This window comes from Meleagris gallopavo, chromosome 20 (genome assembly GCF_905368555.1).
Source record: "Meleagris gallopavo chromosome 20, MGAL_WU_HG_1.1, whole genome shotgun sequence".
NCBI classification, from domain to species: domain Eukaryota; kingdom Metazoa; phylum Chordata; class Aves; order Galliformes; family Phasianidae; genus Meleagris; species Meleagris gallopavo.
Window position 1 is genome coordinate 2,714,021 of NC_139423.1, and position 25,423 is coordinate 2,739,443.

A 25,423-nucleotide genomic window follows, 5' to 3' on the forward strand; every position below is an offset into this window, starting at 1 on the left:
AGTCTTTAGGCAGCAAAACACCTCGGAAAACCATGTCTTTGCATTTCGCTCCTCTGTTCCCCATTCAGCAAACCCTGCCATGTCCCTTTGCCACCATTCATGGAATTCCTTCTTTCCCAAAACCCTGCTCTGTGTGAAACCTGAGGTGGGAGCAATGCACCAAGAAACATAGACAGCCCCCATAGATCAGGTTCTCTGTGTGGTCAAGTAAAGCGATATTCTATTTACTTTTTCAGACGTATAAACAGAGAAAGTCCCAGGGAAAATATGTTCCCAAACTTCATAATATTTTATTAAACCACCGAAGTTTAATATAATCTTTTGGCTTCCATGGAAAAATGTTCCATTTCTTTGCTGAGCACCTTTGATTTTATTTTCTTTTAATTACTCCTATCCGGACTTAACAATGTGGGTTTTGCGCTCCACCCAGCGAGGAATATCCAGATTAGAAGTGTGGAATTTTGCTGAAATACAGAAATATCTGTGCGTGGTGAGGAGTCAGCAACGCCTGGGTGGAAAACTCTGGGACAGCCAACGTGTAGAATGAATTCCCCTCAGCCAGGCAATAACAAGACTGCATTCCTCAATCCACAGCATTTATTACCAGGACGTTGGCCAGCAATGTTCCTGGGGAAAAAAAAATCAGACCTCCTTCATCTTAATGCTTGTCCACAGCCTGCACAGGGGCGGCAGCTCTGCACTCCGTGGGGAAAGCTCTCAATAAATCAGAGCTGATGCAGCATCAGTGCCCAGGGTCACACGGTGGGAATGCCTTGGGATGTGGCATCCATCCAGGCGCGATGCTATTGCAAAGCCAACATCGCATAGAGCCCCAAAATCTTCAACAGCACTGGTGAGCCTGTGGGCACAGCAGAGGTGTGGAAGCCAAGCTGGGCTCTCAGAAAAGACTCAGCACTGTTAAATAGTAATTATGGTAATAATCATCTCATGGTCCCCAAGATAACTGCGTAATTTCTGGAGGCCAAAGCTGTCAGTCTGAGCATTACCTGAAGCTGTTCATGCAGGAACCTTAGGAGCAGCTCTCAGCCACCTTGCTAAACTTCCTCACTGTTCAAAACCTGCCACCAGGACAGCCCTGGCAATGGAGGGCCCTTTATCAATGACATCCCATCACCTGCCTCCATGCTCTGCTCCATCAGTGCTGGGCAGCAGTGATGCCCTGAGCAGGATTAGACCCATTTGGCCAAGTTCCCCCAGCTCTGTTCTTTTGTTCTTTCATCAACAGCGGTGATTCAAGGTATGTGAGCAACATCTAAAGGAAACAACTGAAAGGTATTGGCTGGGGAGCACTTAACTCCCATGTACGAGGCTTATGGAACAGAATCAATACATTTTCTATATGGCTTGCTGCAGAAACCCCCTGCTGTTGGGCACAGAAGAGATGGCAACAGAGCAAAGCAATTCTCCTGAGAAGAACAATTTGAACAGCACAAGTAGGGCTGAATGCATTGCATCGACCCAGCAGAACAGCCACTGAGCTAATGCCCAGCTCTCAGGGGTCCTGGGATCCTGGCTTCGAGTGCACAGCCTTTGTGCTTTCATCATGCTGGATTTCACCTCCTTTTGTTAAGTGCACAGAGATCATGAAAGCAGCCACAGGCTTATGATGCTCTTGGAGCCTACAGTGAATGCTGCAGGGCACTGATGGCACCCAAGACTGGCAGTGTCTGCCTTTCAAGGCTGTCCCAGACTCATGACCCCCAGTTTCAGATACACCAGCTTCCACCACAATGGAGACTGGCTCCCTGCTATGAGAACTCAAAACCAGCACTGGCTTGAGGCCCACCTCCTCCACTTTACACACTGAGAAGATTCAAGGTTAAATCAAAACATTATCTCTAAGGCCACACGTGCTCTGCTGGCAGGGCTGCTTGTTCACAGATACATAGAATCACAGAATCATTAAGATTGGAAAAGACCTCGCAGATCCCCAAGTCCAACCCCAGCCCAATCCCACCATGCCCACTGCCCATGTCCCCATGGTTCTTAAATACCTCCAGGGACAGTGACTCCTCCACCTCCCCAGGCAGCTGTGCCCTTTCATCACCACTCCTTCACAGAATAAATGTTTCCTACCATCCAGCCTGAACCTCCTCTGGCACAACTTAAGGCCGTTGGAAAAGGTTCCTAGAGAGCTCATCCTGCCCCATTCTGGACTGCACAGCTAAAGGGAAATCAGAGGAGCTGAGCTGTCCTTTAGATATCAGCTGCCAGCACAAACATACATGGGAAACAGGTTTTGAGTTCTTGAAAAAATGTCTAAAGAATTTCAAACAATTCTTAAGGCATGTGGGGATAAATAGCGAGAATCTCAATATTGTTTATAGTTTAAAAAAACACAACAGTCGGAGTTCAGTCAAGCCACGCATTTTGGACACATAGCTTTAAACATTTGGTTTCAATTCTCTCAAACCTTCAGCAAAGAAGCCCCATTCATGCGATACTCAGCTCACAATTCCAAACGAGGAGTATTACGGGCTGGAAAGCAGGATGCTTCTATTTCCAAACAGAATCTTGGCCAATCTTGGAACATCCTTTCAGAAAATAAAACAAAACCAAAACACTCAGTTGAGCAATTTGTCCAGGCTGCTCTCCTCCTGCTTCAAGTTTCATTAGGTTGAATTAGCTGTTTTTCTTAACAACAACAACAACAAAGGAATACTCTGTCGAAAACATCCTGAGCAGTAACGTCTGCAGGCTGAGTGCCTCCTCTGTAGAGTGGGAAAGTCATCACTTTCCCCCTTGCAGTGGAGTTCATTGGGAAAAGTCCAGAGCATCTCTCACTGAGATGTCAGCATTTGCATTTCTTCTATCAGTGTTCAAATAATGTTTTCCTGAAGGCTTTTCTTGTCCCTTTTTTGTCTTTTTCTTAGGGGATGGAGACCCCACCTGCACCATTGGCACTGGCCTCCTTCTCTGCTTATAATTAATTCCTGAAATATTTTTTTTTTACTTCAGACATTCCCTCACGTGGACAGCTCTCAGGACCACAGATTGCTGGGGTCAACAGGGAATTCTCTGTATGTGCTGCTCTGCATTGGTGGGTATTGTTAGGGTCCCAAGGCAGCACACCATTCTCAGGGCGGACAACAAACATCTCAGGAAATGAAAAAGGAACAAACTGGTCACCAGCATCCCTCATGGAGTGCACTGGGGATGATTGGTGGCCCCTCTTAAACCCATCAGATCTGGAGCAGAATGCAACCAGAGCAGAAGCCAAAGCTTGTGTGAGCCCATAGCATCAAACCCACAGCATCAAACCCCCACCGTCTGAACGCACGAAGAAGAGATTCTGCTCTTTTCTTCATGAATACCCCAAAAGACAACAAAATTGGACACTTTGTGCCACAACCCCCCCTAGCAAGCAAGTTGCTCCAGAACAGAGCTCTGCTCCAGGTTTCCTAGACAGATTTGGGCAGCGTTTTTGCAGATGTAGGGGTGTTCGTGTGGGCGAGGAGCACTTTGACAAGCCCTGCATTACCTCTGAGAGCTGCTGCTCAAAAATAAAAGGGAAAAACACAGGGAGAAAAGACTCCCAGATGTTGCACTTGACTTCACATCAGGCTCGCTGCTACCTGTGTGGCCCTGGCAGAGCAATGGGGCTCTTGGATGCGAGCACCCGCGCTGCTGCTGGATCCATCCCGAGATAGGAGCTGGCTGGTGGTCAGGGAGCAAAAGCCAAACTGCAGCCTTCCCCTCCCGGCCCGTGGGCTGCACTCCAGTATCTGCTGAGAGAAGGAAGGAAGGGTTTTTATTAGTGAAATGGAATAAAGGGATGAAGGGGGAGGTTTGAGGAACTGCAGGTGGGGAGCCACCGAGTGACTGCGCTGCAGCAGCTGCTCCTGTTGGGTTGGCTGCTGGAGATGGGCCACCGGCCCTCCGCACCCTTATTTCTGCTCCATCTCCTTTCTCTCCAGCACCACCACATCCATCCCCAGCCAGAAGCACAACCCAACCACCCATATGCAGAAGATGTAGCTCCATCTTCAGGCTTAGATTTAGGCACTTTTCACCATGGGCAATTGGAAACAGAGACATTCAATCATTCTCCTCTTCTTTTTATACTGCTTCCCACAAGCACTGAAATACAGCCAAGTTTGGGAGGTATTGGTAGTTTGGTGGACAGCTGATCTTTGTAAAGTGATATGCAAGCAAGCTCAGGAGGATATAATGTTCCAAGGCAACCAAAGCATATTTCTGTTTTTACATGAAATTTTCTGCTACCTTTTGGCAGAAGGTCTACACATACAGTCTTGTTGAAGATCTGTGCACTTGGCATCTCTGTGCTTAGATTAGGTGCAGAATTCTTAGTCCACATTATCTGTACCAACTCAATCTGAAACAACGAAGTGCAGGTAACTTCTGAAGCCCTGCTGTGCCATCAGCAGCCTTATGGGAGGTTCAGGCTGGAAGGTTCAGCCTCCAAGGAGCCAGAGGAGACTGCTCATGCATCTCCGTAGGTGTCTTCAGTATTTGAAGTACCCCACAACATCTCTCCAGATGTGTATTCATCTGGTGACACACACAGAGCCCCTTTTGTCCTTCCAAACACACAACTGAATTTTTTTTGCAAGCATCCAAAGGCATGATCCCTCTTCCCTTGGCTCTGCATGGAAGTCCCCAGCTGGGGTGGCTGGCTGCACAAACACCCAAAAATGTCGGTTGGATCCCATCTGCAATGACCTTGGCAGCTCCACACCTTGATATGTAGGCTGAAACACTGGACGAACATTCAGAGAAGACCCATGAGAATGGCTGAAAGCCCTGGAAATGCTCCTATAGGTGCAGGAGCCAAGCAAAATTACTGAATTAACAGCAATCTTTCCTTGGTCTGTAAGAGAAGACATACAGGATCTGAGCATGGGGCACAGTGTTTAGTCACTCACTGAGGTGCTTAACTTTGAGCATCCGGGTCTGGGTTTCATTGTCCTCTGATGCACACTGGCCAGTTGTATTATGGAGCATGAAGTAATTCTTAATTTTCCACCTTGCAGCTCTGAGACATAATGGACCTAAATAAATCTACTTTACACAAAAGCACCATGGGTGTACTGAGAAAATAATTCCTACACGTGTTCACCCAGACAGCAAGGCAGGCAACCAAATAAAAAGCTACACAGAGCTTTTCAAAAGAGCAATCTCAGAAAAAAAATCAGTGCTTGCCTCTAAAACTCTGACCGTGGCATCATTTTACAAAGAAGGGATTCCTGCATGGGATAATTAAAGACAGGCGTTTCAGTAAGGCACAGCTTGGTGGATAATCAGATAATGGGGAAAGCAAGGAGCTCCCCAGGCAGCCACCCCTGGGCTACAGGGCCAAATACTGCCTACCTGCCAGCAACCATCTCCTCCCCATCTTCCCTTCAGATTTTTGAGGCCGAGGGCCTACAGCAGCCAGATTTCAGCCATAACACTTCACCACCAACACGGTGGAATCCTACGTGTGCTGGAGCTTGGTGCTCCAGTGTGGGATGTGGCACAAACACGATGTTCATGAGTCTGATGGAGCAGCATCGCTAGCGGCGAGCGGCTCTGAAACAGGACCTCCATGTCTCCTTGGAACGAGAGGAATATCAATATTTTTGATATTTCAAAAATATCAACAGCCACAACCCAAGAAGCAAAATGTCTGTTTGTGGGTAATAATCCCAGACAGATGCCTCCCGCACACAAACAACCCGTGTCTCTGAGACGGGAGGCTCTAAATAAATAATCAACAAGTCCTAGAGCTGAATGCACAGTTGCTATTTGCATCATAAATAAATGAGGAGTCTTTTATTTACTCATTCTGGTGGCAGAGCACACAGCACAAGCTCCTCAGAGCTCTATTGGTGCTGCTCCGGCACAGCTGCTCGGCTGGGGATGTGGTGGCCACAGCACAGCTCTGTTTGCTGGGAAGGTTGGATGAGCACGGTGGGAAGGTCTCTTCATCCACATAGATGGGAGCAGGGGTATAGGAAACCCAATTCCTATTTGTTGCTGATGCTGTACGACGTTACGACATTTATAAGTGTTGACCCTCGTGGGTGCCTTCCAACTTGGGATTATTCTATGACTGACATTGTTTTCCACCAGTGTGAGGAAGAATTAATGCTCTGGGAAGTACCTTCAGAAGGAGCAACCCAAAGGAAAATCAGATTTTTTTATCAAGAGAAGTAGTCTTACAGTGGTAGAGAAGGGCTGGAAAGTGGGCCAAAACTCCATGAAATGCTTCAAGAAATAGAAATGTTCTATAAAAATTCTGGGAAAACTTACTTTTTCTCAGTTTTTCAAGACGTCGCACTGCAGAAGACACCTCAGTACCTCCCTTCTGCCATAGATTCCACCTGGGAATGCAGTGAAGCAGCAGCTGTTCTTTCTGCTAGGCACATGGCAAATCCTCCACCCACCATCACCTCTGGGATCAAATCTGCTCCTGGAACAGCAGCTACAGTGCAACTGCACAAACCTTGCAAGGGGCCAGAGCTTGGGTGCTGAGAACCAGCATTTGCGGTGTCCTCAACAAAAGTGAGACTGAACCAAAAAAAAGGCAAAAGTCCCCATCTATTTCCTTTACTGTCCACAAGACATGGTGAACAGCCATGTGCCGTTTCCAAGGAGAAAAGACACAAAATCTATCCCCGGAGACCCTGCAAGCCATCGGCCTTGGTTTTATGTAGGTATGTATCAAGTGTCACTGATCCATTTGCTTCAAGCAAACTAGCCAGTGGTGAATTAGTATTTTTTCTGCTCTTGGTGTCCTGAAAATCATGTTTTTTTTTCCTTTTTGGGTTTGGGGATGACAGATAGCAGCACTCACGGAGTGCACGTGGAATCCAACCCCATCCATGCACTGTGGTGGCATCTACAACCTTACATCCTCTTTTGGCTCATTGGTAAAACACAACCTGGACTCTAAGAGGTAAATGTGGGCAAGAGAAGCAGTGGTGCTGAGCTTGGAACTGAATTCAAGTCTTGAAAGTATCCCAAACGCAAAGTCATCCCTCCCCAAAAGCCACTGTCCCACAACCCTTTGATGACAGAAGGGCACAGACAATGCCACACTGACAGTGGAACTTTGCAACACAATAAGGAGGAAGCTCAAACAAGACCTTTTGGGACAGTTTCTGTCCAAATGAGGTTGTTCTGGAACCTCATCAGGACCCCAGCTGTCTATTCACACAACTGTTTTACCATCCATCCAATGGTCCAAACACGTTTGTATGCTTGAACAGTTCATCCCAGGATTTGTAATTCTCCTCTATCTGTGACCATAGCAATGTCACAGCACAGCATCGACCTCACTGCCGTGGCCCCCACACTGGGGTGCTCCTATCCACTGGTCCCACTGAGAAAGACACAGATTGGGAAATTTGGTGCCAGGAATTTGAGCTGCTCCAGCACTCAAAAGGCTGGCACCAAGCTACTAATACAGTTCAAAATTAGAGCTGGTAGAAAAATGTGTCATAGCACTTATTTTGCAAAGGAAAAGTCGTTTTTAGCATTTCTTTTTTTTTTTTAAGAGAAAGTATTTCCTCTCCCCGCACTACCAGCGCTCCATCCTCTCCCACCCCACTGGAATCATGTCTCATCTTGCAGAGGAAATTTTGATTTTTCATCAGGGGAAAAAAAAAAAAAAAAAAAAGTTAAGCAACCCAAAGTGAATTATTTTGGCACAAGTCTCATCCACTGCAGTTCCAACACTGTCACGACACCTCCAGCACAGAGCACCCAACCTGGGAACAGCTGCCCCGAGGACGTGCGGCAGCAGAGCCAAAGCAAACTGGTTGGGTTTTCCAGTAAAACACACCACTTCCAGCTCAGAGAAAGGCTGGTTTACCTCCTGGGACACGCACATTGGTGTACAACCTCTTGCTGTAGCAGAAGGGGAGGTTTCCTATAGGACCTGGTGGGTTCTTTATCACGAGGTTTGAGTGGATGGAGAAACCCACTCAAACTTTAGATTGTAGAGTGGTCAGGCACTGGTACAGAACGCGGCACAAGCAAAGGCTGCAAAGGCAGAGGAATGCTGGCTTGATATCCTCCAGGGTGCAGGAGTTGGCAGCTTTATCCACCACTATTTTTAACCCCTCTGGGATTTTTGCAATGTCGCAGCTTTATAATAAACCCGAGAAGAGGCAAAGCTTCACCCAGTGGCATCCCATCACGGATGGCACACAGATGACCGCTCTAACCTGAATGATCTGCAGTCCTAAAACAACTGTAACAAAGCTGTGATAATGGGAAACAACAACAGCAGAGATGAGCACCCTGCCTACACCACACTGCTGCTGCGTTCAGCGAGCTTGTTATATGTGATGTCAACAGCTACACACAAGCTGTGAATAGTTTCCTATCTCCTCCAGCCTATTTAAGTCTAGAGCGATTCGACTGACTTCTTCAGAGCTGTTTTGGATTTACACTGGCTCTGCTGAAACCAGGATGCACCACAGGGGTCTAGGAAGCGCACTGGGTCCCCATCTCTCCTTGGCACACAACAGCACTGGAGTTTGAGCAGAACTGCACTGATTTCCTGCCATTGGGCATCAGGACTTCTGCTCACAGTGTGTGGGTCTGAGAAGGGAAAGCCCTGATATGGGACATCCCCATCACCCCCAAGCCCTCACCAACCCATCACATTACTCTGTGTAAGAGAGGTGGCTCTTCTACGCAGGGCAGCCCTAAAAATAAGCAAAGAAACAAAAGAGATCCTCTCTCCAAAAAATAAACTGTGATTAATTATTCCGAAAAGGGCTGTTTATAGCTTGGACTTCATGAAACGGAATGCATGATTTAATGCACAATCTGACAATGTGCTGTTTTTCATTTCAGCACAATCAGGGCCTAAATCTGTGTCTCCCTCCCTCATCTGAGCTGGAAATGGTTTTATATTCCATCTCGCTTTAAATTATACACATCAAGTTTATAATGGGACACGGACTATTTTGTTGCCAAAACCTGCTCTGTAAGATCATCTATTAAACTGTATTTATTTTTTATGACAAACAAGAAAAATGACAAAACAGCTACCGAGCTTCTGCTAATGAGGACCAAATGCCCCCTCAGGCACCCTTCCCATCATGCTGAGCTGAGCTGAGATCCTCTCATCCAGGGACACGTGGAGCTGTGTTATCACTGTAGGCCTGCACTTGAGATCTGGGATGCGGAGTTTTATCCTACTGGGATGCAAGCAAGAAAACACAGCACTGGCACAGGAGGGGAAACGCCATTGGGAATAGCAAGATTGGCCAAGCTGACCTTCAGGAGAGTTCCATCTCAGCAAGGCATCTGGATTGGATTCCTCTCATCCATGCTCCTCTGCAGGGCTCTCATCCATGAGACTGTGACCTAAGTGGGGCAGAGCCAGGTGCAGCCGTTCCCAATGATTTCCTCTTGGACATGACAGCAACAAAAAGCCCTTCTGATCGGTACAAACAGGCCCTCATCAGCGTGGGGTACGTTTTATACACCTCAAGCTTTTCAATGTTGAAGGAAAAAATCATCAAGATTTTAATGCTATTTCAGCTTGAAATACTGCTCCATTTATATTACACTGTTAATGCAGAAAATCCCTCTACTGCCATCTTTGTTTATTTTTGCCACGCTAGTTACTAGTGAGCACAGCAGCAAGTTTTTATACCGAGCACAGCAACCCATCTCATCCCAATAAATTCCTTATGTAGCCTATGAATAGCCAGACACATGAATAATTGAACCATGGTTTAATCAACGTTAAAAGAATGCTTTAATCAAGACCAAATACGTCATTTCTCCTTGAAAGAATTACAGACCAAGGCTCTGGTTCTGGTTTCACAGCATAGGAAGAGCACACATCTCCTTGGTGAAGCTTTAAACAAATTAATCATGCCTTTCTCCAGGGCACCAGCACTGGAGCGGGTTAGCCAACCCTTCTGCTTCACCCAAAAAGTTTGGGATTGTAGAATCATAGAATTGTTGGAGTTGGAAGGGACCTGAAAGGTCATCTGGTCCCACTGCTCTGCATTGAGCAGGGACACCCACATCCCCATCAGTGCTCACAGCCCATCCCCTGACCTTGGCTGTCTGCAGGGATGGGGCACCACCACCTCTCTGGGCTACTCAAAATTTAACATGTGCTTCCTGCTGTAGCCACACAGTGAATGGGATACAATGGAAAGGAGATTGTGGAAGCAAATGCCCTGTCAGCTCGGGTGTGTGTCTGTGTGTCCCCTACCACTTCTGTGGTTTGTACTTGGTGGGCTGCTCAGCACCATACAGCAGTTTGCTCATTCCTTCAGGGATGGGGAAGAGAACTGGAAAAAAGGTAAAACTCATAGGCTGAGACAAAGATAGTTTAATAGAACAGAAAAGGAAGGGAAGATGATAATGATAGAAGAATATACAGAACAAGTAATGCACAATGCAACACTCACCAGATTCAGCATGATCCCTTTTGGTATGGGATATCCTTTTGATCTGCCGTCCCGGTGCTGTCCCTTCTCGGCTCTTTGTGTCCCCTCACTGGCAGAGCAACAGGAGAAACTGAGACGTCCTTGGCTCCATGCAGCACTGCTCTGCACCAACAAAACCACTGGTGTGTTACCCACATTATGAATCATAGAATATCCCAAGTTGGAAGGGACCAGAAGCATCATCCTAAATCCAAAACAGAGCACCATCCCAGCTATTAGGTAACAATCCAATCTATTCCAGCTGAAACAAGGACACCTTTCACTAACAGGGGACAGCCATGCTCCAATGGGACATCTGTGACCTAGGACATCTGACCAAGGACAGCACCAGCAAAGCTGCAAGTTTTAGGTTTCCATTCTCAAACTTGCCACAGAAAACACTGAGGGAAGCAATGCCTTCTGCCATCACACCTCCAACATCCTTTGTGCAAAACGTGGGGTACACACTGCTCATATCCAACACTGTCAGAGAAAGCAGCCCTGGACATCCAGTCCCCCCCCTCCAATCCCCCCGCAAACATCAGCTTCTTCGAGATGTGCATTTATCAGCTGATGAGATTTTGAAAGAGAAAATCATCACTTACATGCTCAAATACAATAGCAGCCAGTCCAATCTTCCCTCTATGGGGGAAGGGGAGGTCATGCAAGCTCTCAGCCCGCACTGCTGGCTCCGAGCTGCAAGTTTCCTCCCCTCCAGGACTCTCAGCGACGCTGTTTTGGTTCCAGGCAGATGGGGCACCCTCCAGTCCGGCTGCTTCGCCGTCTCCAGCTTTCTTAAAAAGGTCAGGAAACACTTTGCCTGGCAGATAGATGAGTCGTGAAGCCTCAGGATTTGTAGCAGAAGAGGCTATTACATTGCAAACTCCATCCTGGGGAGAAGCAACACAAAAAATCTGTCAGGAGTTTTTCAATGAAAAGGATTTTTCTCTTTTCCATTTTCTTAAAAAGATCAAAGAAATAAAAGAAGTTGGATCTTAAAGCAAATAATTCTCTTCTTCTGATAACTAGTTCTCATTCTTCTGGTGTTTATTTTCCAACCTGTTGCCCTCAAGGCCCTTCCACACTTCACTTTTTTTTTTTTCTTCCCCATTCTCACTATTAGAAGAAGGAAAGAGGAAAAAAAAAGCATAGAGGAGAGGAAATCCTTCCCTCCCTTAAACATTCATTCAGCAGCTCTTCAGTTCCCACTGCCCTTGTGTTGCACCACAAAACCCAGAGCATCAGATAACCACAGTGTGTGCAGGCAGCGGCTCTGAGAGCACCACGTGAGCAGTGATGGGGCAGCTCTGGGCTGGGAAGGGGCAGGTCAGTACCCACACCCCATAGCCACGTCACACCTGGGTGCCACAGGATGCCACAGAATGGCACAGGCGGAGTGAAAGCACAGCACTATAATTCCAGGTACACTCTCCATTCTAGGAGTGCTGCGTATTGAGTCTCCGACGTCCACAGGAACTGAAATGCTCAGGAGCTGCTCCTGCTCAGCCCCACGTCCCCTAATGCTATCCCTAATCCTCTGCCTTCCCTCAGCCCATTAGCACAGATATCACAAATGCCTGCCCCAAGTTGCCAGCCAAGCAGTGCCCAGCAAAACGTAGACTTTGGGTATCACAGAGCCCGGGCTGAGCTCTCGCATAAGCACAGCCTTTATCAGCTCCAGCATCTGCTGCACCAAACACCCTTCACAAAACCCATTCCGTACCAGATCTGCAAAAGTTGAAGGTAACAAGGTAACAGGCTGCAGCAGCATCAGGCGTAGGTGGCAGATCCACAACTGCTGCCACCAGGCAAAGCTCAACAGATGGGTAAGGAATAGGTGGCTTGACCCATGTACCTGCACACCATGAGCTCTGAGTCTCATTGAGTACATGGGGCTGTGAAAGGTTGAAGGGCCCAAGAAATGATCCTGGTTCAAGAAATGCTGTTTGCACCTTAGCATGCCTCAGAGCCGAGCTGCCTGCAGCCAGGCCAATTTGCAACAACAGAGGATGGGGGCCTTCCATCCCCTTTGGGAACATCACCCCAGGCTGCTGCTGCTCTGTGACCCCTGCTCTGTGATCCCTGCTCGCGCTGCTCCCTGAAAGGCAACCCAACGCCCAGCACCACAAAACAAACCATTGTACCTTTAAGGCGCTGCTCCAGAAAGAAAAGGCCTTTCATCGCAGCGAACAGCATCTCTTTTACTCCACGCACCATCTGTTTGCCAAGATGAAGAGCTCTGGGCTGGCAGAGGCTTAGTCATTCGGACAAGAATAGGTCCCACTGTACTGACACTTCCCAGCTCCCAAAATAAAACCACAGCGAGTCACTGGCTTTGCTTAGCCCATGGAGAACATGGAGCTGCTCTCGGGAGCATCTCAGCTGTTGCCTTCCCCTAAGGCAGAATCAAAAAAGGAACCCCCATCCCTGCGGGTGCTCAAGGTCAGGCTGGATGGGCCCTAATGTAAAGCCTAATGTAGTGGTTGGCAATCCTACCCACAGCAGGGGTTGAAACTGGATGGTCTTTGAGATCCCTACCAACCCAAGCCGTTCTGTGATTCTAACACAGCAGTGGGAACCCTGTGGTCAGTGGTCCCTACAAAGGCAGCCTTATCAGGTCAGGGTATTCTAGGGATGGGAGACTGCTGTACTAGAGCATCCTTACAACCATGCCTGGCAACTGAGACACATGAAGCCCCTCCTCATGTCATTCTGCTGGGAGGATCCCAATGGCCCCAATGCTCCAACATGAGCAGTGGCTGGGATGGGTGGAGGGGAGCTCTGATCTTCTGATCTTGCTGGGGATTTCCCAGCTCCTTGTGGCCAAACCTAAGCAGTATTTAAATACCATTGCCTTGCTCCCCCTCCCTTTCTTATTGTCACCTGCAAATTTAGATTAACAAGAAGGTTTGACAAAGTGCTACTGCATATGTTAATAAAGCCATTAGTGTCGGCCCGCCTGACATATAACCTGCAGAGCCTCCAATGTTTACTAATATGATTGTCAAAGCAGAGGAACATTACTTTTTAATGACATTTCATATCACTTCAGTTGAAGTAATATCCTGGGACATGATAATCAGAAAGCCATTTAGCCACAGAACTATGTGTCGAATAGAGGCTGGTGCATGAAAAATGCTCATTTTGTCAGAATTAAAACATTTGTGTTTTTGCTTCATAAGTTGCAAGTGCACTTGTGGTGAAACACATCGTGAAATATTCATTGGAAGCAGCTCGGTTTAGGTAAATGGGGCTTCCAGATGAAATGCAGGAAAAGGTTATTATTGCATTTGCTGTGTCTTTTACAAGCCATACAGCGATGGGCAATTGATACCTATGATATGCTTAACAAACCAATGAGGTTTTGGAACTTCTCCTTAAATAAAACTTCTGAAGTGGTACGAGTGGTCATGATGGCCCCAGCTGAGTCTGCTGCTGTGTGCTCAGAGCAGGGGAATGGCTGCAAGACGGAATTTGTCCTGGGTCCCTCAAGTAGATTACGATACAGAAATAAATAACTGAATAAGAATTTCTCCTGAAATAAAGTATCAAGGGGCCATCAATCTGATCAGAACAGCTTTCTGATAGAAACTAGCAATTGATTCAGTTGATATCTCCCGTCGGATGGGGGACAGAGCTGATTAAAGCTGTGCATGTACTATTAATAGGAGCAGGACGTCCTTCTGTCATTATTATTAATTATGCTTCTGTGATTACTATCTGTTCATCCATCCACCCATCCTTCTTCTTTAATCCCATCACTGGCCAGGTCTGGATGACACAAATTCTTACTCTCTTTTTGCTGCCAGTTTGTCAGGGTGAGGTGGAAAGACAAAGTCTTTTCCAGCCCTTTTCCTGTGTGGGCATGGTGAGGGTGGACAGATCACAGAATCACAGAATGGCTTGGGTTGGAAGGGACCTCAAGGATCTTCAAACTTCAATCCCCTGCCGCATGCAGGGCCACCAACCTCCACATTTAATACTAGACCAGGCTGCCCAGGGCCCCTCCAGGGGCGGGGGCATCTGTCCATAGATGGTTGGGCTTTAGTATCTTAGAGGTCTTTTCTAACTTTAACTGATTCTATGACAATTATGAGAGAGTGGGGGGTTGGAGATGTGTGGGTGTGAGCATTCGTTTGAGAAAAAAGCACAAAAATAGAGTTGCCAAAGCAGGAGGCCTGACCCCAGGGCCCCTTCCCACACCCACAAGCTCATCCCTACCTGGAGGCCAGGTTCTCCCAAATCCCTCAGCCACTGTTCCCAAGATAGGCAGAAATTTTCCTTGGCCAAATAATTAGGCTGTGATAAGAGGAAACAAATGGGCCCTCAGAGCAGTGAGGGCTGCAATAAGAGATGAATTATTAGTCCAAGATGGAAATCTCTTTTGATAAATGACTGGCCTCAAGCAAGGAAGGATTCAACAAAACACAACAACGTCCTTGTTGTGACACGAGGAAGGGGAAGGAACAAACCGTGCACAGTGCAACAAAGCCTCCGTGCTACTGCCTTGACCAATGGATTAATCAAGTGTGTCCCAAGTGTCACCACGCTTCTCTCTTTGCATTACTTCCAGCCTCCCCATGCGGAGGACAGCGATGGAAGGTGCTCACCATGACAGATGTCACTGTGGAGGGCGTCAGGAAGAAGTGAGGAGCAGAGCCTGCAGATGCATGGGGCACTTCAAAGCAAACACAGAGCACTCAGCCACGGCGGTCTAGGAACAGAAAAAGGAGAGAGAACTGTTTTTGCTGTTTTCCTGCAAGCAGTTGGCTTAGTAGGGTGGGGCAATGCCTCGTACTCCAAGTGGAAGAACTGCCATTTATTAATGCTGGCCCAGTTCCTGATATTTTTTTTTTTTTTAAGTACAGAGCTAGGGAAGAAAATCCATTGGTTGCTGAAAATAAACTTGACAATGAGGCACTGGGCATGCCATTGAAATCAGCAGGTTTTAACATCACAGCTTCTCCCGGACTTTGATGTTTGGGGGAATGCTGCCTGTGTGCTGCATGCATAGCAGAGTTCAGCATGTCTAACAGCAGGAACGTACAAGAAAACCTTCCCAAGACCCCTTCTGATCAGTATCCAGCCCCATGCAATAAGACTGATGGAGTTTCCTACCCCCGTAGCCTGGAATGCATTTATCCTGGGGGATAGGGCCTTTGGTACCACTACATTCAGTGGGATATTTAAGTAGAAGTGGTTAGTAGGAACATGCACACAAGAGCATACATACTGTGTATACACACACCCATACATACATGCTTTTGAAAAATCTGGCAGAAGGAGCTCGAGCATGAATTGCTAAATGTATTTCTTTCTCTGTCCTTCCCCAGAAACCGCTACCAAAACATACCTCTCCATCTAATGAGATTAGCAAGGTACCATGCTAGATCTTTATTAGTTAAAGCTGACCAGAGTGCTAAACTTGGCCTCAATTTTAAATGAGCTGATTGCCAGATTGAGGAGCGCAGCCAGCAAGTAGATTTATTCCAAATGGGTCTCTGCTGTTTGCCTTGGGGAATATGCTTCCTTCTCTTTAACTCCTTGAAAAATGGTAGCCAAATTTCTGCTCTCCTTACATTCCCCAAAGCCAGCAGTACTGCTGCTTCCCACTCACACTGACCTATGCAAACTTAATCACCCTGACCTTGGTGATTTATTTGAGTAGAAGGTAAGAGGGAATCAAACTTATTGGCTCTGGTGGCTCACGGGAGGATTTTGCACCAAGGATGTTTAAATATGGAAGTTCCTGCCTCCTCCACTTTGTCTGACTGGCAGCTTGAAGAGGCCAACACTCTAAATACTACGAGGGGAGCTCTGCATGCTGATATCAGAAGTGCTTGTTTACAGCATCTTCTGCACTCAGTTACTTTGGCTCCCAGTATTTCTCTTTTGTAAGAACAAAACAAGTGAGAAAGACAATTTACATTATGCAACGAATGATGCTAGCCTACCCTCACATGTAGTGATCAGTAGGAAATCTTTCATGAGATCTGCACATTCCTTTCCTCAGTCACGCCCAGAACCTCCCATTAAAGGTCTCAGAAGGACCAGCACATGCCTTGGGGGAAGGAACAGAGGCCAAAGCATGGCCACGTATGAGTGTTTCACCACAAACAACTTTCTTGCTTTGGAGTAGAAATGGGAAGCATACGCAGAACAGATCTGGTTTCCATCAGTCTGTTATTTATAGTGCTGGTTTCACACCGTGGCTTACACACACTCATGCTTGTTCCTTCAGACTCTCGGCGCTCTGCCCTGCTTCCCTCTTACCTGAGCAATGAATCTGTGAGTTTTGCCCTGCTGCAACAGGCCTGCCAGCACCTCAGCTGAGCATCCACTAAATAGCTCCACAGAGCTTGGCTGCTCATGAAATGAGAGTCAGTAAGCAGACTATCTCCAAAGCATCCTTCTGAACCTCAGGCGATGGTAGAGAAGACAGACTAGTTTATCAAGAGTGCGCAAGAGAGAGATCTTCTGGAGCCTCTGATTCACAGGCCCCAAAGAACTAATTGCATGTTTATGGCTGGATCAATCGAAAACACCTTTGGCACAGCAAAAAATACTGTCTGATGAAACAGCAAGTTGCTCTGTTCAGCTACTGCACTCTAATGGCTGCATGGTGGCAAAGGCTTGACAGAAAGTCCCACTTTGACCAACTCATCGGAGGCAGCAATGAGACCTCCCATACAAGCATCCCGTGTCTGGGCCTGTGATCCTACCCAGCACAGCTCCCTGGGAAGCCTGCAGCCCATCCACTTGTTGATTGCTCCTGGAGAGCAAAATGAGGGCGGTAGGGCCCATCTGGTGTGCCTGGAGTCATCCAGTGCTGTCCTAAGCTGTGAGCTCAAACAATGGCTGTTTGGTCTCTGCTGTTGATTGAATGAGATTTGTTGTCTGTAATAAAACTCCTGGCACATGATCAGTCGCTGCATATAAACCTAAATTACTCTAGGAAAAGCCAGGATACTGTCAAACAGCTCTAAAACATCAGTAAAACAGAGGCCAACCCCAGGCATGGCTCTGAAGAGCCATGAGTATGCCGGCGATGTTCTCCAGCTTCCCCTCAGGCAGACGCGTGGGCAAAGGGACTGAGGACAATGGCTATCCTTGAGAATTCCCTGCCAGCAACTGCATCACAACACAAAGGCCAGGGCAATTTCTAAGACGGCCAGGACCAAAGAGCAGAAAATGACAGCACACTCTATCCATGAGCCTATAATCAACAAGTTATCCCCACTGGATTTAGCTGGACAAACAGCACATGAGTTATGAAGCATGGCACCTTCTCCCAAACTTGCAGAAGATAAATTGATAGCAGACTGGATGGGAAACCAAAAGATGTGAGTTTGCCCAGCTGCCCTCCAGCAGCACCTCGCCATGCCAGGGGCTGCACAGCTGTGGTAGGCAGCAGAACAGAAGGTACTCCTTCCAGCAGCATTCCCTGGGCTACTGCAGCTCAGTGAGCATTTACCAGGAAAGCGCATAAGCATTTAGCCTAAGCAAGATGCGCCCAGGAGACCAGGTGATAATGTCTGGCCTACTGCTAAATCTATAGGTGGTTCAGGTTAGGGGAGATGGATGTTGCACCCTACTTCTGGAGTCCTAGGACCTGAGCCAGGGGCCTAAATACAGGTACCTGCACCTAGTGCCTCTGCAGACGAACACAGATGTCTCAAACTAGATGATGTGCTTACTGGGAACTAGGAATGAAAAAGGGAACTGCAATTACAGTTTTGAGGGCTTGGGATAGAAGGAACCACTTGCATCAAGATACTTATGGTGCTTTAAAATTTAGTTTACCAAAAAGAAGAAGGAGTAGTAACTTATTAATGATAAAGAGCACCTACTAGAGAGATCTCTAACTGCAAAACTCTCTTTTATCTAACACACAAAAGCCTATAAAGATCAAACTGCTGGAAGCCAAAATTAGACAAATTCAAACTGCAAGGAAGGTGCCAGTTTGTAATTGAAAGAGTAATGAGCCATTGGAATTACTCACCCCAGACTGTGATGGATTGTCCATCATCTGAAACCCTTAAATCCAGAGTTCTAAAATATGCCACACTGCAGGCGTATCTTTCCGTATTTGGAAACTATTGGTAAAAGCTTTCCAACTTGCATGAATCATCTGGGCTCTAAAAAACAAACAAAAGAAATATCATGCTGCCTGGTTAGAAAGAGAGAAAGGGTGCGAAGTGAGAATCTCTCTTTCCTTCTCTTTCCAAGGAGCATTCCCAACTCTTGCATACTACATAAGACAAAGTACATGTGAGATCTGTATTTTTATCATCTTCCCAGCAGGCAGGAAAGAAAAAACCACAGGGGAAATGGTCATCTGCCAAGACACCTCTGTGCTGGACCCATTGTGGGAGAGCGCCTGCTGCCAGCCATCGTGCGAGAGCAATAAACACCCAAGGCTCAGATACTCTCTCATTGAGGAAGTCTATTTTGCTGACTTTAAGGGCACGTAATAAAAATTAGCAGGAAGGGCAAAGGGAGGTAAAAGAGCTGAAGGCTCTGAGCTGACTCTCTGTTGGGCTCTGAGAAAGAGTTAAGCCCCAGAACTGTGTGAATAAATGATTTCTTTGCTTCTTTGGTGAATAATTTCAGGCTGCCCTCACAAAAAGACATAGAGATCAATTCAGCCCACTTGAAATAAAAACAAGATTTAAAGCTGCTGAGATATCAAGTGAAGTATTTCACCAACTTCATCTAGTTCCATTCTGAGGCCATGAAAAAGGGGTTTGAGAAATTAAATGTAGGTACATTTCTAAGACACCTGTTTTGAAATAACCAAGAGAAGTATGCCAGCTTGGAAACAGCAAAATGAAACCTTTTGACTCAAAACTGTTAGAGATAGTCTTTCTTGGCTGAAAAGATGTAATAAATTTGCAGATAGTTTTTATAAAACCCCCGCAGTTGCATCGGTAGGATTGCACGTAGACCATAACCAGGAAGGCCTTTGCAACACACCAGCTTGGAACAGCCCAAACAGAGAAACTCTGTTCCTCCTCCTTTCCCCAGTCCTTGCCTGCAAACACATCACTACAGTTAACACACAAAACACCATTCACTATAGTCAGAACATGGGAGCACACAGTTAGCTCTTACATCCAGGTTGGAATCAAAATGTAACAAAAATCTTAAAAAGCAAGGATGAAATATTGAGCCTTCTGAAAGCTCGAGCAGAAAGAAACGTTACTGTTCCTCAGGCAAACGTGAAAAGCGAATAAAAGTACTTTTTTCTTTATTCATTTGAGTTTATTCAGCCATATCCAGGGAAGGTGCTCCAGACTTACTCATGGCAGAGTGGCTTAGAGCAAAATTCAGCCCACAGTGACAATACTTTGGGTTCACACCAACACCATGTGGCCAGCTGCAGGCCCTCAAAGTAGCCAGCACTGCTTGATGTTCAGCCTTATTCTGCCTTCTATTACACTGAGCAGGTCTCTAGTTCAAGATCTGCTTTGTCTGAGGTCTGTTTGGGCTCCTGAACTTCTACAGAACTCCTAGAATTGCTACATCATCTCAGCACAAGTCATGGCTGCAAGTAGACAGCATCTTTATGATTCAGAAGCCAACAGAAACATGCAGACCTTTGCTAAGAAATTATACAGCTAAAGCATAAGTGTTTCCCCAGCTAGAGTTATCCAGGCAGTTCTGGATATAAATCATGTATGAGGAATTGTTCTTACATTGATATATTTTTTCAGGTCAGGACCTAACCACAGAGAGACTGAAACAACCCATGTGAAGGCAAAGAGGAGGTCAGTATGTGAGAGGAAAATCAAACCAGATCTGGCCATACTCAACCCAGCAGCTTGCCCCTCCTGGGCAATGAGAATAAACTGGAAAATGAGAATAATCACAGAATCACAGAATTGTAGGGGTTGGAAGGGACCTCTAGAGATCATCGAGACCAACCCCCCTGCCAAAGCAGGTTCCCTACACCAGGTCGCACAGGTAGGCGTCCAGGCGAGACTTGAATATCTCCAGAGAAGGAGACTCCACAACCTCCCTGGGCAGCCTGTTCCAGTGCTCCGTCACCTCACCGTGAAGAAGTTCTTACGCACATTCGTGCAAAACTTCCTATGCTGCAGCTGATGTCCGTTTCCCCTCGTCCTGTCTCCACGTACCACTGAAAAGAGACTGGCCTCACCGCTATGGCCGCCACACCTCAGATATTTATAAACCTGGATCAGGTCCCCTCTCAGTCGTCTTTTCTCAAGGCTAAACAGACCAGGTTCACTTAGCCTTTCTTCATAGGGGAGATGCTCCAGGCCCTTCGCCATCTTTGTGGCCCTCCGCTGGACTCTTTCCAAGAGATCCTTGTCTTTTTTGTACTGGGAGCCCAGAACTGGACACAGTACTCCAGATGAGGCCTTACCAGGGCAGAGTAGAGGGGGAGGATCACCTCCCTCGACCTGCTGGACACGCTCTTCTTAATGCACCCCAGAATGCCGTTGGCCTTTTTGGCCACGAGGGCACACTGCTGGCTCATGGCCAACCTGTCGTCCACCAGGACGCCCAGGTCCCTCTCTACAGAGCTCCTCTCCAGCAGTTTATCCCCCAGCCTGTATTGGTGCATGCAATTATTCCTCCCTAGGTGTAAGACCCTACACTTGCTTGTGTTGAACCTCATCCGGTTTCTTACTGCCCAGCTCTCCAGCCTGTCCAGGTCTCGCTGAATGGCAGCACAGCCTTCAGGCGTGTCAGCCAATCCTCCCAACTTCGTATCATCAGCAAACTTGCTGAGGGTGGCCGCTATCCCCTCATCAAGATCATTGATGAAGATGTTGAACAAGACCGGACCCAGCACAGACCCCTGGGGGACACCACTGGTTACAGGTCTCCAGCCAGACTCTGCACCACCAACGACGACCCTCTGCGCTCTGCCAGTCAGCCAGTTCTCAACCCACCTCACTGTCCACTCGTCTATCCCACGCTTCCTCAGCTTTGTTATAAGGATGTCGTGGGAGACAGTATCAAATGCCTTTCTAAAATCAAGGTAGATTACATCTACCGCTCTTCCCCCATCCACCCAGCATGTGAAAGTATCATAGAAGGCCACCAAGTTGGTTGAGCACGATCTCCCCTTGGTGAACCCATGTTCGCCAAGCTGATTACTCCTGATAACCTCCTTTTCTCCCAGTTGTCTGGAGATGGTATCCAGCACAAGCTGTTCCATCACCTTTCCAGGGACGGAGGTGAGGCTGACAGGCCTATAATTATCCGGATCTTCCTTCTTGCCCTTTTTGAAGACCGGAGTGACATTGGCTATCCTCCAGTCTTCAGGGACCTCCCCTGTTGTCCAAGACCTCTCAAAAATGATGGAGAGCGGTTCGGCAATGACCTCCGCCAGCTCCCTCAGCACACGTGGATGCACCCCATCAGGTCCCATGGACTTGTGGACCTTAGTACTGCCTAGGCGCTCACGCACGTCCTCTTTCCTGACTAAAGGGAAGTCTCCCATTCCCCAGACCCTCTCACTAACCTCCAGGGTGTGGGATTCCTGCGGGAGAGCCTTTTCACTGAAGACAGAAGTAAAGAAGGCATTCAGATCTCTGCCTTCTCAGCATCCCCTGTTACGAGGAACCCCCCCCCACTTATTAAGGGGCCCACATTCTCTCTAGTTTTCCTTTTGCTGTTAACATACTTGAAGAAGCCTTTTTTATTATCCTTTATCACTTTAGCCAGATTCAATTCCAGACGGGCTTTAGCCTTCCTTGTTGCATCCCTGCAGGCCCTGACTACATTCCTATATTCTTCCCAAGTGATCACGAGCCTGAGAAGGAAAACATAAAGGCTGAGCTTAAGGGAGAATCTCCTGCCTGCAATCCTGGTTGAACAGATGCCTAAAACCATTTCAGGATGTTTGTCTTGGACTCAGTGAGCCCTACAAATAGAGTAAGCAAAACCCTACAAAATGCACTTTGCATGGGTGGCAGATGGGCCCCATGGTCTGAGCAGGTATTGCCCAAATCTCACTCTGGTGTTCTGGTGTTCCTGCAGTGTAACTCTAACACCCACAGCCAGATTAGCTACAAGCCTATGCTGTACCCTGGCCAGGTCCAGCAGGAGAAGCTGTGGTCACCACTAGTAGAAGTACTTTCAAAGGACCTCAGGTTGGATATTAAGGAAAACTTCTAGAAGAGAGTGGTCAGACACTGCCCAGGGAAGTGGTGGAGTCACCATCCCTGGAGGTGTTCAAGAACAGTGTGGATGTGGTACTTGGACGTGGTTTAGTGGGCAGTATTGGTGGTAGGTAGACTAGATGACCTTAGAGATCTTTTCCAACCTCAACAATTCTATGAGTCTATGACCCACGTTTTTTTTTATTCTGCTCCACCAGAACAGTTGATTTTAACACTACTTGCAAGAAATCAGAGACCCTAGATCTTATTGGCCTCTTTGCTTGGAACAGCAACAAGACTCCTTAGAAATGCCTCCTAAACAGAAACAATCTGTCATTCAGACAAGCATAAAAACAATCGGGAGGCAATAATCATTGATGCGTTCATCCTTCCTTCTCCCAAACTTCCAGGCTGTTTTCCAGGTTTGGATCAGCTTGTGGCCCCAAGTGGCTGCATGCACACACAGCCACAGATTCCCATTCCCATCAAGCAGTGGGTACGCACCAACTGAGCCACAGGAACAGCGGGACAGAGGAGAAATCCTCCCCTCACAAGGGGAAATACAGCAGGCAGGATACCGAGAGGGTGGTCTGCCTGTTAATTCAGGAGACAGAATTCAAACTGAAAGCTCCATGTGGTGCAAATTAGCAGAAACTAATTCTAATCCATCCCACACTGGCACAGAGGCACGTCAGCCCCGCTTAAAATTGCACCTCCCTTCAGATCCAGGCTGCCCCTGTTTTGTGCGGAGAGAAAAAAGGATGGGAAGAGGCGGCACGGCGGCCTGCGTGCAGATGGTCCGGATTATCGAATCGCTGTGGAGTATCAGCCACTTGCCCTGTGCCCCATGATAAATCCCAGTCCCCTTCCATGTTTGTGGGGAAGAGCAACATGCTCCTGGGGCTATGACTGGGTTGAAAGCCTGCCTCGTTAAGGAGATGTAAATACCCAGCCCTTCTCAGCCTGTAATTGTCATCATCATCCTGTTTAGGAAACGAGCCACATCTTTGAGCAGTTACCCCATGTCTCCTCCACCTCAGGAGAGGGGCTGGGGCCCATTTCCGGCAGCCGGCAGCGAGCCGCCTTCCTCGTGGTGACGCAAACCGAGTTTGTCAGCTTGTGCATCCTCTGGTTCTGCTCGGTTTGAAGGTCCTCAGAGCAGCTAGAAGCTGTGAGCGCACAGCCTTCACCACAAAGCTGCCATTGAGCAGCACCAGGCCCAGCCCAGCGCAGTGCCTTCAGGGCAGAGCCTGCATCCCCACCTGAGGGGAAGTGACACTTCCAGTGGCTCTCGCAGAAAGCAGAGCCAAAACGCGCGCGTTCACTCCCTTTTGCAGGCAGAAAACTGAAGAAACACCCAACTGGGCCAAAATAAATACATTTGGCACCTTTCCTGCATCCGCACCGGCACGTTTGTGGTGCTGGGACTGAAAACAGGCCCAAACTTTATTTACACTACGGCCTCTTTCCATCACTTTGGCAGTAGGAAGGGGCTTAGTCTTGGTACATATTATATTTTCTTTTCAGCATGTGTAAATGAGGATCGAGCTTTCACGTTGCTTAAAATAGATGTAAATGACCCTTTATGCCATCAGAATGGTGCTTTCCTGCAATAAAAAAATCGGCCCCATTATGCTTTCATATCGTGCTCCACTCATTTAGTTTTGGTTTCCCAAACTCAGGCAATTCCCCTTGACCTTGGCAATCTGTGCTGAGATTTTACACAGCTGGGAGTAAATCCAGGGGCAGCAGAAGGCATGTGAGCTCAGATAGAAACCTTCAAACTAAACTGTATTTGAAGGCCAGCATATTCTCAATGGCCTCTCATTTATCTGTGACAATTTGTTTTCTTTCTATCAGTTGTTTTGAATATGGTTTTAAAAAACTTTGTATATTCCAGTCTTCTTTTGAAACTATGAAAAGGAGAAAGGAGAAAGAGGGAATAAAGAGACATTCTGGGCTTTCAGAGGGTTCTCCTGCCTCACAGATGGACTTGCCATGCTCCTGCTCTACCAGGAGAAGCCACCACCATGTATTCCTGCCCACAACACTTGCTTTGCTCCTTCACCAGCTTGCTCTACTCACTTCAAAGGAGGCCCTGATGAGAAAAGAACTGGCCTTCCTCAAATCTCTACTGTCACATGTTTTAATCTTTCTTGAAGTGATAGTGTTTGAGCACTGACCACACAGGCAGCCAAGCACGTGGCTGTGAGCTACTCGAATGTTTGGTGGCTCAGGTAAGTGATGGGACACCAATCCCTTCATGCAGAGGAGACCCATTAGCCAGCAAGAGCTGTCCAAGGAGCAGACTTGGTCCCGACACCTAGAAGTCTGGCGGCAGCCCATGGTCTTAGGCTCAGTCCTGAACTAAGTGTCCTCAGGCAGCTTTAGTGATGCACAGAGCCCTGCTCTTCCACTTTCCCCTTGCTCTGTAGGGCAAGCAGAGCCCTGTTAGGGTCTCTAAAATAAAGCAATATATTTTCACAGTGGTGTTTCTGCCAGTGAGTAGGCTCTAGAGCCAGGAAGGGGCTGGCTGTTAGCTTGATTAACTACTGCTGATGCTCCTCACTGCCCACTGCTTCTCCCCTTTCAGCTCCTACTTGTTGTCTGGACTACTGAAAAAGAAGGGCACCTTCTGGACTATTAAACCCAGATACCAACCACACAATTGCAGCTCAAACTTTTCTCATTCCAACAAATATGGTCTGCTTATAAACTGCCAACCAGCACACATAGAGACATCCTGACAAGTCATCAATACCATCCATCTGCCTATAAGAGCAGGAGAGAGTGATGCTGAACCCAACTGCAGAATAACTTAATGGAATATGCTGAAGCTGTGTCAGCCCATCCATT

General features: G+C 47.3%; 1 protein-coding gene across 8 annotated transcripts in view; it reads right to left on the reverse strand.

Moving 5' to 3' along the window:
* Window positions 1-2,314: 2,314 nt before the first annotated feature.
* LOC104913764 (uncharacterized) overlaps window positions 2,315-25,423 on the reverse strand; it is a 66,583-nt gene continuing 43,474 nt past the window's right edge. For 5 of the 8 annotated variants that reach the window (XR_014887407.1, XR_014887406.1, XM_031556297.2 and 2 more), the window contains 5 exons: window positions 15,041-15,144; window positions 11,036-11,320; window positions 10,413-10,553; window positions 3,597-3,749; window positions 2,315-2,555 (listed from right to left, as the gene is read on the reverse strand). Coding sequence is in view for 2 of the 8 variants with exons in the window: in XM_031556297.2 (XP_031412157.2) it covers window positions 15,131-15,144 (14 nt within the window). In the remaining 6 variants the exon portion in view is untranslated. Of the gene's footprint in view, window positions 2,556-3,596; window positions 3,750-10,412; window positions 10,554-11,035; window positions 11,321-15,040; window positions 15,145-18,432; window positions 18,569-25,423 lie in introns of all 8 variants that reach the window. The other 3 variants (XR_014887404.1, XM_085239975.1, XR_014887405.1) reach the window with 2 other exon arrangements.